Source organism: Salminus brasiliensis, chromosome 17 (assembly GCF_030463535.1).
Source record: "Salminus brasiliensis chromosome 17, fSalBra1.hap2, whole genome shotgun sequence".
Lineage (NCBI taxonomy): Eukaryota > Metazoa > Chordata > Actinopteri > Characiformes > Bryconidae > Salminus > Salminus brasiliensis.
The window spans coordinates 4,366,734-4,384,469 of record NC_132894.1 but is presented as its reverse complement, the minus strand read 5'-3'; the positions used below and the strand labels follow the sequence as shown (position 1 = coordinate 4,384,469).

Below are 17,736 nucleotides of genomic sequence, written 5' to 3'. Positions count from 1 at the left end.
TGACTCCCACCCTAATACCAGTATGTCCAATTTGACCGAACCAAATTGAGTTTTTTATATAAAAATATCTGCGTAATAATAAATAAAATTAGTGAAAAGAGGCTGAGGTGTCAAACTCTGTCTATATATATATATATATATATATATATATATATATATATATATATATATAGTAGTGTCTAAGCTTAGAGGTATCTTTGAATTTTTAGCTTATTCAAACTAGCTGAGGTTTTTCTTGGGTAAATAGCAAAGCACTTTTATAAGTCACTCTGGGTAAGAGCGTCTGCTAAATGCTGAAAATGTAAATATATATAAAATTATTATTATTATATAATTATTATTATATAATACATTAATATATACACACATATTGATCAAATGTGTGCTCTAGATGTAATATATATTCAAATTTATATATATATATATATATATATATATAAATGTTTCTGAATTGACTGTATATGAGGGAAATGGCCTTGGTTAAACTCACAGACATGTAATGATGCTTATTTGTTAATTATGCCTAATATCAGAGCTCAGAGAAACACCTCTCATCACCTCCCATTTTCTCAGATTCCCAAGATGTTTCGTTCAGTACTATATTTACCACAAACCACTAATCTGTTCCCCCTCACTGTGGGGGTCTTAGTGTGTGAACTGAGGTGCAGTTGTCTGAACGTCGTCCCAGGGGGCTCCATATAAGGTGTGTGATTACAGCAACACGGGCTGCTGGAGCCTCGCTGCGTGTCGCTCCACCAACGGCCGCTTGATGGCGCCTGAGCGCGGCGCCGTTTTTTCCCAGGCAGAAAGCTGAGTCACATCTAAAGCCAAAAAATACAGAGAGACGCACGGCCGCTTCAGTGCGCGTGAGGGAGTGTGTGTGTGTGTGTTGTGAGTGTGTGTACATGCCAGGCAGCACCTGCCCGCTGTTGACGATGTTGACGATCACGCTGAAGACTCTCCAGCAGCAAACCTTTAAGATCCAGATCGACGAGGAGCTGACGGTAAGTGGCCGAGGGGGAGTGTGAGGGCAGGCGGGCAGAGAGGCGGCCTCGGCCCCGGGGGGCAAAAACACATCCACGGGGGGGTGGTGGGGGGGTGGAAAGTGGGGGTAAAACCCTGTCCCACCTCCACACACACTACATTTCGCATGCTGTTCTGGCAGTGGCGTGTGAAAGGCCTGGGATTGAGCTGTTAATAGCCTCCAACTTTTCGGATCAGAATGACGATGCACTTATTGGACACATGACCAACCAGATCCGATCTGGGCTGAACTCACGCTGCAGCCCTGCTCGCTGCGCGCGGCCCGATATTCGATCATAGGCTGTACCGCGATATCGTACCGCGGCGCACGGTTTTATTGTCGTGGACACTTTCACAGATACACCGATTTTTAGAGCAGCCCTGCTTTCACAAGCTCTCGCCACACTCCTGCACTGATCTCATGGTCTCCATCTGATGATTACTACTACTACTGTTTTAGCTGGTTTGAGGACCTTCACAGCTTCCTAGCTGAGCCAGGGGAAACTGGGGGCAATATCATGATATTTACTACCGTCAGTACCTCTGGACCTCTGAGCATTTTTAATCATAGAGCATAATCATTGATGGTTAATTAGATTATGTGCATATGTGCAGTAATCTCAAATAATATGTATTTCTGAAATATAGTGGTTTGAATTCCTGTCCAATCCAAATGGGACATTTTTTTGGGGACAATTTTTGCTATATCACCCCCCAAATATTTTTTTAAGAAATAAATGTAATGTAAAAAAATGTAAAAAAATAATAAAACAACTGTATTATTGATATATAAAAATGCACTCATAATAAGGCATGAATTGTATTGTTGTCACAGGCTCCCCCTCCTGGGCTTCTGCAGTACTGCACATGGTTAACCATGTTTGGTTTGGTTTTTATGCCAGGCTCCTTCTAGGCTCCACCCACTTACACACACCTGGTGTCCAAGTGGGGAAGTTATCTTTATATTTATCTTTATATATATATATATATATATATATATATATATATATATATATATATATACACACACAATATCATACCATAACCGTAGAAGAAGGTTAGATAAAGGGAACCAACCCGAACCAATACAGTGAATTGGGATTGGAGCTGATCCAGGCATATTTGAATAGATCAGGTATCAGCCTCGTCCAGTTCCGATCCTTTGTTTTTACCACTGTGTTCTAGCAGAGCGCCCTCATTAACAGTTCTTGCTCTGAGAAGGTAACAGAACAGTTCACAGAGTCTGTGAACATAAAAACTTTTTATAAAGATATTAACAAATTATAAATTGACAAAAGCAAATTAGCTACTAAACTAAAAAAAATAAACTATGATTTTACGTCAGCATTCATTTGCACATCTTACCTAAATTGGTGGATTGGCAGGCCAAAAATGAATGAGGATATCAGTAGTAAATGGTTATTGCACTTTAAAAATGATTATTATAGCCCATATTACACACATTCAGCCCAAGCTGGGTTCACTGGCGTGATGGAGCTCCGTCCTATACAATTGGGATGAGTTGCTTACTGATGCTCCCGTGAGGCTGTATGCAATCAGATCCTCACAGGAATGTACGGACATCTAGTTTAAAATCTGTACAGAAGAGTAGAGAGGCTGGGGAGGAAGAATGAGGGGACCATAGACATTTTTTTCTCATGCAGCAGTCTGAGCAACAGCACTGCTCATTTACACTCTACCTCATTTAACACACCTGATTCCACTGATCGGCTCATTCCCAGCGAAGAGCTAAATTCAGTATCATAGGAGTGAAAACACTAAATAAAAAAAGGAGTGAAAAAGGGGATATGTTGTTGCTGTCACACAAAAACCTCATATATATATATATATATATACATACATATACATATACTCATACACACACACATATAAATATCTATATATATATTTATTTATTTATTTATATGTATATACAGGTTTGGCCCATTACTGCTATTACTATGGCTACTGTGTTCTCAATGCAGGTACGGGCCCTTAAAGAGAAGATCGAAGCCGAAAAGGGCAAGGAGGCGTATCCTATAGCCGGACAGAAGCTTATCTATGCAGGTAGGCCATACATCCCTTAACAGTTTATTCTCTCTCCAGTTTAATCATTTGATACAATGCAGTATCCAGACCAATTTTAATATGTTAATATGTATCTTATACACTGTTTAAGTGTTCAGCATTATAGAAGTACAATATTTGCAAGTCACAAGCTAATACGCTCGTCATTCTATAATACCATGCACTGCAGTACAGCTCCATACAGTCCGGTGCATTGTGTGTCACATCCCTGCTGTCCTGGTTCAGTTACGCCTACCTGTGTTTTTTTAATCAAAGATATGTGATCTTATTTTTTACGGTAGGTAAAATCCTGAACGATGACATACCTCTGAAGGAGTACAAAATAGAGGAAAAGAACTTTGTGGTGGTCATGGTAACCAAGGTAGGACTTCACTTGGGTTTAATGCATATCAGCTCCAGTGTGTTTGTGTAGAAATAACAGTCATTTATAAGTAATTGGATTATAGATTATAGCTGTAAAACTCTGCGCAACCTTTAAAGGTTCCCCTGTGGTAGAACTACAAACTACAGGACAGTTTTTTGCCTTTTTAAGCTTTTAGAAGTTGCAGTTACTGTCAGAAATAACAGCAAAAAAGCATGTTTAGGTTTATATTTATTACATTTTTATTTGATTATATTTTACACATTCTGTTAAGTCGTAGCTTTTGGAAACAGCAAATGCAGATTGTACATTTTTTATTAAATAAAAAAAAGATATTGGTTACAATTGGTGCAAATGTGTAATTAGGTGTGACATCATATTTGCAAATAAAAAATAATTGCAAATAATTACATTCGAAGAGGCTTAGATTATTGATATTTTTTAATGTTTATTTGTTATTCGTTATTTCTTAAAATTTAACAGAACTGTCTTTATTGCTGTGCCTTTAATACTTTATCTCTCTTCTGATTGGCTGTTCTGTATGGTCCCTCATTCTGGGCTTCAGCAGGCTGTGTCCAAAATGACATCCTACTCTACTATACGAACTAAACTAAAGAATGCACTGCTAAGGGTGGTGTATTTTTTGGCGTACTGTTTAGTATGATCGTGGTAGCTTGTATATATGACTTCATTGTGAATGGGCGGGGCTAAACTGCTGGATGATGAATAGGCAGATATATGTAAATTGAAAGGATTCCCATCAGATTGTGTTTTGTTTCTCCACAGCCCAAACCAGCTGCACCTCCACAGCCGCCGGCCGCTCCTCCTGTGGTGGCTGTTCCTCTCCCTGATCTCTCTTCTCAGATTCTCTCTACACCCGCCCCGCCTCCCTCTGCCCCAGCAGCCCCTGCACCCACCACAGCACCTGCTCCCACCCCTGCCCCCGCCGAAATCCCAACACCTGCACCCACACCCACTAACACACCCGCCTCTGCCCCTGTAGAAGCAGAACCTTCAGTAGAACCTATCGTTCCTATTGCCACAGCGCCCTCTGCTGCCCCGGCTGCTCATGCTGAGCCTGTAGAGACAATGAGCGCGACTCCAAAGCCTTCCCCAGCAGAGCATCCCCAGACAGCCCAGCCCCAAGCAGCCGAACCAGAGCAGCCCCAGACAGCCGAGCCCCAAACAGCCCCACTGGAGCAGCCTGCCATCCCTGCTGCCGCCCTCTCAGCTGCCAGGTGATTGAAGCCATGATTCGGTCTATTTGTAACCAAATTGGCTTAAATAATTAATTAATTTATTTATTTAGTTTGTGTAATAGGGGTCAACTGGCGTTCAGCCTGACGCTCTACGGTATGTTGTAGAGCCACACAGTGTGGACAAAATACATATTACAACTGACCTGTTTAAGCTTGGCCCACGAATCATACCAATTCTAGAGAGTTCTGAATATAACATGTGACACAACCCAGACAGGATTGTTAGTGAGGTCAGGATGTTGGATGATCACCACCCCACCACCTCATCCCCAACTCCTCCCAAAAGTATTGGATGGAGCACCACCATCCATCATTCCAGAGAACACAGTTCTTCCACTGCTCCACAGCTCAATTCTGCTGGGGGGGCTTTATACCCCTTTAGCCTACACCTGGCCTTAGGCATCTTGGGGTTGGCCAAAATCGTCACAACACAGAATTTTTAATTTAATTTAAATTTTCTTTAGCGATAACAATATTGCAAAGACCAGCATCACATCACAAAAATCATTAGCAAACATTATATTGTGCAGCTTATGGTAAAATACTATATCACGATATTGAAAGACATTTTTATGATACACAATATGTATTACGTTACATATAATAACAGACTAAAAACATCAGTAGCGACAGATTCTTAAAAATTACTATTCAGATCCTCTCCAGTACTGAATACAGTGATTTATACTCAACATCTGCTGCTCTTCATCTAATGAACCCAGTCTAATTACACTGTTAGTAATGAAACTTGCAGCTGATCAGTGTTTATTAAGCACTAACAGTACCCTCAATATAATTAAAAAGCATATTGTGTATCACAATATGATACAATATCATCATATTGCCCAGCCAAAGTCAAAGGGTTTAGGAATGTGCAGTGCTGTTGCCCTTAGGAAACACAGTGGTCTGTCAGTCCTATAGCACCTAGACTGGTGGTCACTTAGTCTAGACCTTCTGTTTTTTGTTTTTTTTTCATATGAGCTCACTTGATTTGTGTCAGCTGTTTAAAATTCTACCTCAGTCATCAAAACTGATTTAGGCAGAAAGCTCTTGTTTGCATGGTTACTAATCAATTTTTCCTTTGTAGAAGATCCTCTTGAAGTTTTTTTTTTAAAGAAATAATTAGACGTCTCGCAGCCAAACAGAACAAAATGGATTTTCCATGTTCCAGCCTACGGGCCAACAACCCGCAACGACAACAAAAAATGAGATAAATAATTAAAAGACAACAAACACTTCAAAATACAAACTTGGCATTAAAGAACAAAAGCTTTTCTAGCTGGAAAGCCGCTAATCTAGAGCTTCGGAAGACTGAGAAGGAATTACAAACATCTGAGAACGGTGATATAAGAAAGTGTAAACTATTGATGTATTAATGTAATGAGCTGAAACACGTTAAAAAAGCTTTAATAAACTTTTAAAAGTAGTTTAAAAGTAGTTCCAGATTGCTAAACATGTGCTCTTATTCCCACTGCAGCATGATGGAGGAGTTGGGTCTTCTGGAGGAAGCAGCGTCGATACTTGGTATAGAATTGACTTATTAATGCAATTTCTAACAGATACCTAAAAGAGCTCAAGAAGGTTAGTCTTACTGTTTTTCCTCCCCATTGGATAGTGACCGGACAGGCGTATGAGAATTTGGTGACGGAGATCATGTCTATGGGATACGAGAGAGAGCAGGTCATCGCTGCTTTGAGAGCAAGCTACAACAACCCTGACCGGGCAGTGGAATACCTGCTTATGGTGAGGGAATCATCCTACTGGGCATTCCAGAGTGGTCGTTTAAAGTGCTGAATAATTAAGAGTCCCTGAATGTTTGTTAGGGTGGACATTATTGTTCTGAAGTACAACATGGTGCACATTTCTGTGTATGCTGGGTGTGGTCAGTACCTGTAGAGCACTGAACCACTGCATGGATCATAAACACAGACCAATTATACTGTCTTAAACATAAAGGTGCTACACAGGGTTCATTGAGAAATGCCATACAAGAACCATTTTTGGTTCCATAAAGACCCATTTCTGTCTGAGGAACCTTTTACAGGTTTAAAGAAGCCAATTTAAAGGTTCTTCACCAATGTTAAGATTCTACACACTCACAGCAATTTTACAAAAATGATTTTGTATGGAATCAGAGTGTAGAGAGCCTGTAAATAATAACAAGCGGTGTATAGTAACTGCACAAACTGCTAATTCAATTATATTGCTGATTGCATATTAGCTTATTATGCTGTTCATTCAGTTTGTTAATTTAATTGTTAATTTTTTTCTCATTTTATAATTTTTGTTTTGCATTGGATTAAAAGCAGCCTCATTAGAATGTGGCACTACTGCTTTGCTCAAGCATTTGCCTTAATTTCTAAACTAACCTAAATATAATAGTACATTTCGAAAATATTAAAATACCTTCATATATTATGTTTGTCAATTTACCATATTTCCTTCGAACATGGTTGAAATTGTGTGTCTCGTTTGATCTCTTCCAGGGTATTCCTGCTGAACTAGAGCAGCCTCCACAAGAAGTAGTGCGACCGACCCCGGTGGCCAACCCTGCCCCTGCCCCTGCTCCGGTCCCTGCCCCTGCCCCTGCCCCGGTCCCTGCCCCTGCTCCTGTCCCTGCCTCTGCCCCTGCCCCGGTCCCAGTCCCTGCTCCTGCTCCTGCTCCACAAACAGAGAGACCTCAGCCTCCAGCAGCCGTTGCGGGTTAGTCCCTTAGTCTGATAAAGACTGTTAGAATGTCACACATGGATACCACTTTAGCTTTCTCCTGAGCGTGAGCTAAATGTTCTTCTTAGTGGTAAGCACCAGAAACATCTACATTGGGACATTTTTGGGCCTAAGAAAGAATTTAGTGGAAAGTTTGAGGTAAAATAAATAAATCCATGGCACTCTAGACTCTTAAATATAAAGGTGCTTTGAATGGTTCTTTAAGCTGTGTCATAGAAGAATTATGATTGTAATAGAGAGATGTGTAAGGATGAAGAACCTTTTCAAGGTCCAGAAAACCTTCACTTGATGTAACGCCTTTGCTATTGATATTACAAATAGGATTCAGAACCAAACATGGCTCTTTTATGGCATCACTCAAAGAACCTTTTGAAGAACCAGAGTGTACCAGAAATGAAAGGGCTTTATTGTATTGTGGATACGGACTAATGGTTAAAAAGTCACCTGAATTTTGCCATCAGCTGTCAGAGTCAGAGAGAGCACAACTGGCTGTGTTCTCCCCGGGTGGGTAGATGGCGCCCTCTCCCCCATCACTCCTGAAGCGATGTTGGCCGACACAGGCGTCTGTTAGCTGGTGTGGTGAAGCTGAGGACCCAGGGCTCTCCTCTGAGCCAGTCGGTTGCCCGGCAGTGCCGTTTTGGCCAGAGTTTGAAAAGAGGCGGTGTCTTGCTTCTGGCTGGCTAGTGCTAGGGGGCACTAGCACTGGGTTAATTGGCAGTACTGAATTGGGAGAAAAAGGAACAAATGCGGCAATTGATTAAAAACAATAACGTTTAGTGACATAATTCTCTGCTTGTCATGTGGTTATACGAGCACTTTATTATGAAACATCTATTTTAATATCACTTTATTAGGAACGTCTATTAGTACATCTTCTCTTTCAGGTAGTGGTGTGAGGCTGTGGGGAAGGTTTTCTTAGCACACTTTGGGCTCGTCAGTACCGGTCAGTCATCCCTTGAATGCCACAGCCTGTTTGAGTAATGTTGCCAACCATGCGCATCCCTTCATGGCCACAGTTTATCCATCTTCTATCGATCTTTGCTAGATCGGATCATAGACGTGTCATAGACATGCAGACAAGGTAGAAATGGAATTTATTGGACGTTAGATTAGAGAGGAGTGGGCTCAGGCATGTTCCTCCTTCCAAAAATCAGTTATTTCATAATTCCAAGACTGATCTCATGCACATGAAGTAGAATTCAGTAGAACACCTGTCGGATGTGGTGGAGCTGCGTGAAAGTGCTCCTAACGAACCTGCAGAAATTTGCAGGACCAGAATCTTAAAGGAGTGTTTCAAATCTTATGGAAGGAAGAGCAAAGGGAGGCCCCCACCTATTATTATTGTTCCTAATAAAGTGCTCAGTAAGTGTCCGATTGATTTATCTACCTTATATATCTGCAGACGTGATTACTGTGAAGGCCTACACGGAAAATCCCTGGAGTGGCTTTTTAACCTTTGGTCTATAGTCACAGCCTTCTTTATGCTACCTGAACACCCGTCTGTAGAGAACCTTCATGAGACTCTGAGTACTCTCACTTTTTTAGTAATTATTTTGCGGCAATGCATGGTCCTGACTTTGGCCCACTGGTGCCATGTTTGGGCCTGGGCAGACTCCTGTACAGCCCCTCTCTATGCTGTGAACAGGTGCGACATCTGCGCCACCCCAGCCCCCATCGGCGTCAGGTAACCCTTTGGAGTTCCTGAGGAACCAGCCACAGTTCCAGCAGATGCGTCAGATCATCCAGCAGAACCCTGCCCTCCTGCCCGCGCTGCTGCAGCAACTGGGCCGGGACAACCCCCAGCTACTCCAGGTGATCTGCTCTCTTTCGAGGAAACCACTGTCAGTGATGAAAACTTGCCATCTACACAGTCATATCAGAATATTATGACCACCCCTGACCATACAGGAGCACTGTGTAGTTCTATAATCAGACCAGACTGTAGTCCATCTGATTATCTGAGTACTTTATTAGCCTTCTTTGGTGGCTCATGGTGGGTCATTCTTAGCACTGCAGTGATACTGTGTGTGTGTTGCACTGGTGCGAGTGTCACAGCTGGACTGAGAATAGTCCACCAACAAGAAACATCCAGCTAGCAGCGTCCTGTGGGCAGCAGCGTCCTGTGGGCAGCAGCGTCCTGTGATCACTGATGAAGGACTAGAAGATGACCAACAGATTAGAGAGCTTCTGTCTCTGACTTCATCTACCTTCATCTACAAAATGGACCAACTAGGCAGAAGTGTACAGTGGACAGTGAGTGGACAGACACTGCTGCATCTGATCCACTCGTACCACCAGTGCAACACACACTACTAACACACTCGCCACCACCATGTCAGTCAGTGTCACTGCAGTGCTGAGAATGACCCACCACCCAAAAAATACTACAGTCTGCTCTGCGATGGTCAGTCCTGTGTGGTCCTGACCATTGAAGAAGAGGGTGAAAAGAGGCTAATAACAGAGTGTGCAGAGAAGCAGATGGGTATGGTCGGGAGCTATAGGACTACACAGTGCTCCTGTATGGGAAGTGGAGCTGATATAATGGGCCGAGTTCATTCCAAACCAGGGATGGACATAATATGCTGATATGATTGTGTAGGTGCAGCCTATCAGAGGAAAGGTGATGGAGGATAGTGGGGAGAGGGATATATAATACTATACTTTTTTAATGGAAAAAGAAATCTTGGAGGTTTATTTTCAGGACCAATTTTGTAATTTAAAGCAGAAATTGTAGATAAAAAACAGTAAAGTCTCTGAGAATATGTGCATAACACCACTGTGATAATAATAATAACACTTGATTGAAGTATGTACATCATTTCCACATGAAAATAAGATTTAATAAAGTAAATTCAGCAACAATACTGTATTGAATGAGGTAAATTTGATTAATGTAAATTTGATTAATTAACACACTTAAATTCTTTCAGTGTGGATGCTTTTAGCTCAGTTGTGCTCAAAGTTCAGTTTTGTTTGCAGCAAATTACGCAGCACCAGGAGCGCTTCGTACAGATGCTGAATGAGCCGCTGGGGGGCGAGGCGGAGGCAGCACAGGCGCAAGGAGCTCCTCAGACCAGCTACATCCAGGTCACCCAGCAGGAGAAAGAGGCCATCGAGAGGGTATGACTGTCTATCCGTCAAATCAAATATATAATTATTTATTTCCATGTTCCACTTTGATACTACTGATGTTGTCTGGGTTGAAGGTTGAGAAGCTACACTTTGCACATATTTTCTCCATTTGCTTCAATGAACTACCAATAAGAAATGCTTATTTTGCTGGTTCGGACCATGTCTTCAGCTTATGATGATTTGGAAGGAAACTGTAAGAAAGGGGGGACTTCGGGTAGCTTGTGCTTTGTTGTAGGAAGCCAGTCCCCCCTCTGACAGGTGGAGTCAGGAATGATAGATGACAGGGTTAGAAGGAAGGTGACGCAGTGGTGGAGGGTTGCAGACTTGGTGTGGACACGTAAACAAGGTAGAGATAGAAATGAAAGGACGTTAGATTGGGGGGGGGGGAGCTTGAGATATGTTCCTTTTTCTGAAATTTTAGTTTTCAGTTCAGGCTTGGACTAGGTCACGGCTGATGTATTGTCAATAAAGAATGACCTTTGGAAATTGTGTTAGTTTAGCCTTGGTCTTAGACTTTCATCAGGGAAACTGAATGTTTTGAATGTTTACTGGATTGAACAAAGCAAAAATTCAGTTATTCATTAAAAATTAACAGCTTGATTACATATATTATAACAATATCCTATTTGGTCAATACAGCAGGCTTCTAGATTATTTAAATACAAAAAAATAGTAAAATACTTAATGGCGATGGTCAAAAGCCGATCCACACCAGGAGCCCTTCGAGCTTCAAGTACGGCTCGGCTCGACCCGCCATTCCTCAAAATCCACGGAAGACAAGCGTCCAGACTTTTCTCTGTCCTGCACCAAAGTGGTGGAACGAACTTTCCCTGGGTGTCCGAACAGCAGAGTCCAACGCTCGCTGTCTTCAAACCCAGACTGAAGACCCTTCTCTTCTGAGAGGACTTGGGCGAATAGCAGAGTACTATGGTCACCTTATTGACTTGTGTTTAGTAATGTCTAAAACTTAAAGGTATCTTTGAATTTTTAGCCTCTTTAAACTAGCTGAGGTTTTTCTTGGGTAAATAGCAAAGCACTTTTGTAAGTCGCTCTGGAGAAGAGCGTCTGCTAAATGCCTTAAATGTAAATGTAAAAGCAATGAACTAACTTTCTGCAACTCTACTGTCTTTGTTTATATCCTGCAGTTAAAAGCCTTGGGGTTTCCAGAGGGACTAGTCATCCAGGCCTACTTTGCCTGCGAAAAGAACGAGAACCTAGCAGCCAACTTCCTCCTCCAGCAGACCTTCGACGACGAGTGAATGTGTAAAGCACGCATTGGAAACCTTAGTGGGCGACGGAGTGGAAGCTCTAGTTTGCGTGTAGCGTGTGCGTGTTGGCAGAAGTTTTTCGATGTGACTGGGAATGTTCTGTGCCGTGTACCCGGGAGAGAAAAAAGCCATGATGTGAATTACTCTAATATCAGAGATCAGAGTGATGTTCTCCCTGTCTGTATTAGAGTAGTTCACTCTTGGACAGAAAGCCTGTCTGTCTGCTCTGCTGCTGTTCCTGCCGAGTGTGCCGTATGAGTTTGCAGGTTTTTATCTCTGCTGTTTAATTTATTGCAATTAAATCCTGCCAAAAGACTCCTCACCATCATCTCTCGTAATGTTCTTGAGATACGTGTGCTGGTCTTCATGCAAAGGGAAAGGGTTCACCGTGGGTTCTTTACAATTTTCACAATTGTTTCCTTATCTAGTACTGTGTAGTACATCAGAGATGGAGGGTGTGGTTCTTTCAAGAGCTGTGTGTTTGGGGCTTTATCAAGTTTTTCTTATAGAAGTAAGTCTGAATTTTGGCCAAACGACACCCGTCATAGAGTAGAAAATCACAGTAATGATCATACCTGGAACCCTTAGTGTGTCGCTAATTTTTGGAAATGCTGTTTGGGTTTACCTTCGAAGATAATTTATAGGAAAGTATTGGCATCAGCTTTCTTATTTTGATAACTTTCATTTGTCCTTTGGTTAGTATTTTAAAATTAATTGATGAGAAAAGAATTCTGTATTTCGTCGCTGTTATGCAAAACCTTGTATCTCTAAAACAATGACTTTACAGGAGAGTGAAAAGGCTTCTTAACTTTCACTGGAAGTCAATGTAAAATTATTTTACTCCAAGTCATTTTGGAGCATTTCTACTGGCCTGTATCATGGAATTTTGACACAATGTAAAGATTTTGAGATTGACAGATTCACAGTATGTCAAAAAGTCCAAAACTACTGCTTGACAGCGACGATCTGAGATTTAGTGTAATGCCCAAAAAGTTGCAGATTGTGCTTTGCTCCACAAACTAAAGGATTTAGCAATTTTTAAAAACATAAACCCCAATGTAATACTAAAATAAGCTATTCCAAAATTGCTCAGAATAAAAACAAATATTGACAACAAATGGTATCAATAGCTTCATTTCTTATGAACTGCTGGCACATGGTTTGCTGTCCTAATTAAGCTCCTAGTATTAAAATAACTAAAAACTGATTGAGATTCTCACATTAAATGACCTACAGGTAACGTGTGTACATGTAATGCCAATCTGAGATCGTAATAAACATGTTTAAGCATTAAATTAAAATAATTCATTAAAAATACCTCAGTAAATAATCCAGGTAGGTACCTACGCTCAATTCTAATTCTAATCGTTAATCGATACCATACCTCAAACCTTTTACCATACCTCAAATGTTCTGCGCACTCAAGTTTCTTTTGTTAGAAACGTTTCCATGTTCCATCGACACGTTTAAAATATCAATAACACATTAAAATTAAATTTGAACGATGGTGTTTGTAGCTGTAGTTATATATAGAACATGAATTGGGTCCTTAAGTATTTGGACAGTTATATGATTTTAGTATTCCACCTCAATGGATTTGAAAGAAGGTAATAAATGTGTGACTGAAGTGCTGACTTTTAGCTTTAAGTAATTTAGCAAAAAATATTTTAAATTTTTTAGTCCCTCTATTTCCACAGGCTCAAAAGTAATTGGTCAAACTAACAATTATAAACAAGGATTATTATGTCTTGAACCCAACAACACCACCAAATGCTGCTCTGTCATTTTTACAGCATTTAAGTTGATCTGAGCAGATTCATGTACAGTAGCTCTACACACTTCAGAATTCCTCCTGCAATTTCCATCTGCCACATCATCAGTAAACACCAGTGGGTCACCAGTGGGTTCCACTGGCAAGCCCTACACGCCCATGCCATAACACTCCCTCCACCATGTTTGGCAGGTTTGGATGCTGTATGCTTCGGATTACGAGCTGTTCCTTACTTTCTTCACACTTTTCAAGAGTTAATCTTTGTTTCCTCTGTTGCAAAGAATTGTGTTCCAGACTTTTACATGCTTTTAAGCTAATCTAGGCTTTCTGTCTTTGGGCGTTACCAGTGGTTTGCACCATATGGTACACCCTATGTGTTTACACTCAGGAAGGCGTCTCTTGATTGTAGACTTTGACGAAGATACACCTACCTCCTTGGGAGTGAAGGAGTTTATCTTCACACTTGGAATCAACTGCAGATCTTTTATGTCCTCAGTTTGTCATGGAATACCATCAGTCAACTGTCCAATTACTTTTGAGTATGCGGTAGAGAATTTAGAGCAATCAAAGGTTAATGCATTACAATCATTACCATTAAGGGGTGTCCACAAATATTTGGGCATACAGTATAGCTTAACAACTGTGGAGGTCTTCCTAGAAGTGTTACACACTGGTATAATCTAAATGGACAGCATGTCTCTGAAAATCGGGGTCTTGTTGAGCTTGTGCCACTACTCTGTTTACAGCTATTTTTATCCCTTGTTTTTCCCTGCATGCTGACCCCATTCCCATGTGGTGTCGGTGATAAGCTAGAGCTGCTTATAAATATCACAGAAAGCTGTGGCAGCCCAAGCGGGGAGGTCAGTGCAGGGTGGGTGTGGAAACATGGCTTGTGGAAATCAGCGGGTAGACAGCAAATGTCCAGGTCCAGGGAGTGAGAATGGTTCAGTCAACAAAGCCCACAATGTTGATGAAGAGATCCATGAGAAGATCTGTGAGACGATCCAGAAGGAAATGCAAAAAGACAAGGTCGGCATGATGGTCCCCGATGCTGTGCTCCAGGTGGAGAGCGAGTCCTTCTTTGTTAACCGTGAAAGACTCGCCCAACTGAGTCCCTACTTCCGAGCACTTTTCTTCGGTGGAGGCCGAGAGAGCAGCAGGACGCACATTGAACTGAAAGGTGTGAATTTGGACCATTTCCGTAGCCTCATGAAGTACACTCAAAGCTTCAAACTGTGTCTTGACCGGAAGAACGTCTTGGGGATCCTGGAGACAGCCAACTTCCTTCAGCTGGAGAAGGCCCGGCTGCTTTGCTGTAAGTTCTTGGAGAGAGAGCTGCACCTCAGCAACTGTTTGGGCATGATGGCCTATGCATGGCAACTGGGTTGTCTAGAGCTATACGCCGCCGCAAGGGAAGTGGTCCTCACTCACCTTCCAGCTGTAGCTTCCGAGGAGGACTTTCTGTACCTCTCCAAGGAAACCATTGCAGACCTTCTTGCAAGCGATGACCTTTTTGTCCCACGGGAAGACCTGGCTTTTGAGGTCACTTTGCGCTGGGCTACCTTTGACCCTAGCCGCGAGGATGCCTTTCTGGAGCTGGTGGGACTGGTTAGGCCTGAGAGTTTGAGTCTGCCATACATCACAGATCTTCTGACCTCAATCAAAAGTTCGGATCCTCGTGCCAAGCTCATCTGCAAACTAAATGATCACTTGCCTGTAAGCTGGACTGCAGGCAGGTCTGTACCCAGGACTCGCTCAAGAGAAATGCTGTTCTTGCTTGGTGGACCACATGAGCAGGACCAGCAGTGTCTTTATCAGTTCAACCCACGCAGTGGACGGTGGCAGTCATGCCCACCCCTGCAGAGGAAGTGCCTCACGCAGTACTCTGTGGCAGCAGTAGGTAACAAATATGGAGGCTCTGATGTGTTTCTAGCATTGATTTCTAAATCTGGCATGACTTTTCCCTTTGTCTGTAGGTGGTTTTATATGAGCCGTAGTTTCTTGACCTCAGCTGCACCCAACCTTACTCCAGGAGATGTTCCCCTTCTGCAGAACTTAGCCACAACCCAAATCGGTTTGAAATGTTCAGAAGGTTCTTCAAACCTGCAGGGAAGCATTTCTCCTGGAGCAGGAATGGATGCCACAATTCCACACTTGACCTCAATTTGACCAACTGACTATTACATTCTCCAAGGAGACAATGTGGTGGTGACTGGCGGCTACTTCCGAGATGTTCTTTGGTTCAGTGTAGACTGGGTTCGGATTTACCAGTGCGGCAACAATCGCTGGGTGGATGGCCCAGCACTGCAGAAGTCCAGACACAGCCACTGCTCAATCGGGCTGGACCTCCAGCTCTTTGTACTGGGAGGCAGCATGGATGAAGGGCTCGTGGATGATGTGGAGAGGCTGGTGTTGGGAGCAGATGGAGCAGATGGTTGGGACAGCGTTAGCCCCATGGTACGGGCCGTAGAGAGGGCGGCAGTTGTCGCTATGCGCTCACGCATCTACGTGGCTTGTGGTTTGGATGAGAATGGAGAGGTGTACAGTGGCATTCAGAGGTACAATCCAGAAGTTGACCAGTGGGATGTCGTCTCCTACTCTCCTTATCCACGGTAAGGTAACAAAAGACAACGCGCCAGGCTGACAAAATTGCAGATGTTAATGTACTGTCTGTAATGTAGGTCTGAGACATTTTGCTTTTGCTTGACATTTCTACAGTCACTGTTAAAAGTCCTTCTGAAAGGGTTCCTACGTAGTTCTTGGCTGGCATTCATGGTTCTAGGAAACATTTTTAAAGAACCACTCCCTGGACCAACACCAGTTTCCCAAGATCCTGGCCTACCCAGGATAACCAGGGCTGGGCCAACTGTTCTAGCAAACCTTTAAAGGCGCTTATGAAGCGTATGAAGCTGGGTATGAAGCCCCCCAGCATTGAGCTGTGGAGCAGTAGAACTGCAGTGTTCTTAGAAATGATGGATGGTGGAGCTTGGGATTGTTGTATCGTTTGGGATGGGTTAGGAAGTTGGGAATGATGAGGTGGTGTGGTAATCATTCTCCAACATCTTGTCCTCACTAGTGCTCTTGTTGCAGAATGCAATCAAGTCATCACAGCAATGCTCCTCCAAAATCTAGTAGAAAGCCTTCTTCCCAGTAATTTTTAATACCCTTAATTTCCCCTTGAAAGTCTATATGAAAGGGTTCTTACGTAGTTCTTGGCTGGCATTCATGGTTCTAGGAAACCTCATTTTCAAAGAACCACTCCCTGGACCAATACCAGATTCCCAGATCCTTCCCTACCCAGGATAACCAGGCCCCACTGTTCTAGCAAGACACACTAGATACACATGAACCTATTGGCACCATGCTGCCTAATGCCTAACCCAGGCATGGTCTGAAGAGGTATGAAGCTCCCCAGCATTAATCTGTGGAGCAGTGGAACTGCAGTGTTCTCTGGAATGATGGATGGTGTTCCATCCAGTACTTTTGGGATAGTTTGGGAACTTTAAGAGAAAGATCCTTTAAGAGAACGATGCAATTAAACCAAAGCATAGCTTTTTAAAGAACCACTCCCTGGACAAATACCCAGATTCCCAGATCCTGGCCTACCCAGGATAACCAGGGCTGGGCCCACTGTTTTAGCAAACCCTTAAAGTTGCTATTAGTGGCCTTCCTACTTTAATTACCAACCAGGTCTCTGTCTGCACAGTTATCATACTCTACTACAATGCTTATAATACTAACCTCTTTCTGTTTACCCTAAACCCCCAGTTATGACCTTCTCGCCACTGAGCTCAACGGTGCCCTCTATCTGCTTGGAGGGAAAGCCTTGCGCCTGGATATTGCTACTGACGAGTGGACTCTTCTGGAAGAGGAGTGTCTAGACAGAAAGTTCTTCACTGGCTGTGCTACTGTGAATGGGCAGATCTACTTGATAAGCGAGAGGAAGATTAACAAAGTCTCCACAAACATGATACTCCTGGACCCTTACATTGACACATGCTTAGAAATAGACGATGCCATACCTTGCCCTGTGCCCATTCGAGGTTGCGTCACAGTTCGTATGACAGGGATGTGAACCTTCAAGGTTGAGGAACGGGTCTCTAATGT

The 17,736-nt window shown here is 42.6% G+C and overlaps 2 protein-coding genes across 2 annotated transcripts; both read left to right on the top strand.

The window, feature by feature from the left end:
• Nucleotides 1-807: 807 nt before the first annotated feature.
• On the top strand, nt 808-12,180 carry rad23ab (RAD23 homolog A, nucleotide excision repair protein b). Its single transcript, XM_072661236.1, has 10 exons — nt 808-1,004; nt 3,009-3,090; nt 3,393-3,472; nt 4,259-4,710; nt 6,209-6,255; nt 6,347-6,474; nt 7,218-7,434; nt 9,104-9,270; nt 10,438-10,578; nt 11,736-12,180. Exons 1-10 carry the CDS (start codon nt 906-908, stop codon nt 11,847-11,849), a joined length of 1,527 nt encoding a protein of 508 aa, XP_072517337.1. The 5' UTR covers nt 808-905; the 3' UTR covers nt 11,850-12,180.
• Nucleotides 12,181-14,514: 2,334 nt separating this feature from the next.
• LOC140538393 (kelch-like protein 23) lies at nt 14,515-17,704 on the top strand. The gene is made up of 3 exons (XM_072660889.1): nt 14,515-15,529; nt 15,824-16,241; nt 17,398-17,704. Exons 1-3 carry the CDS (start codon nt 14,515-14,517, stop codon nt 17,702-17,704), a joined length of 1,740 nt encoding a protein of 579 aa, XP_072516990.1.
• Nucleotides 17,705-17,736: the final 32 nt, after the last annotated feature.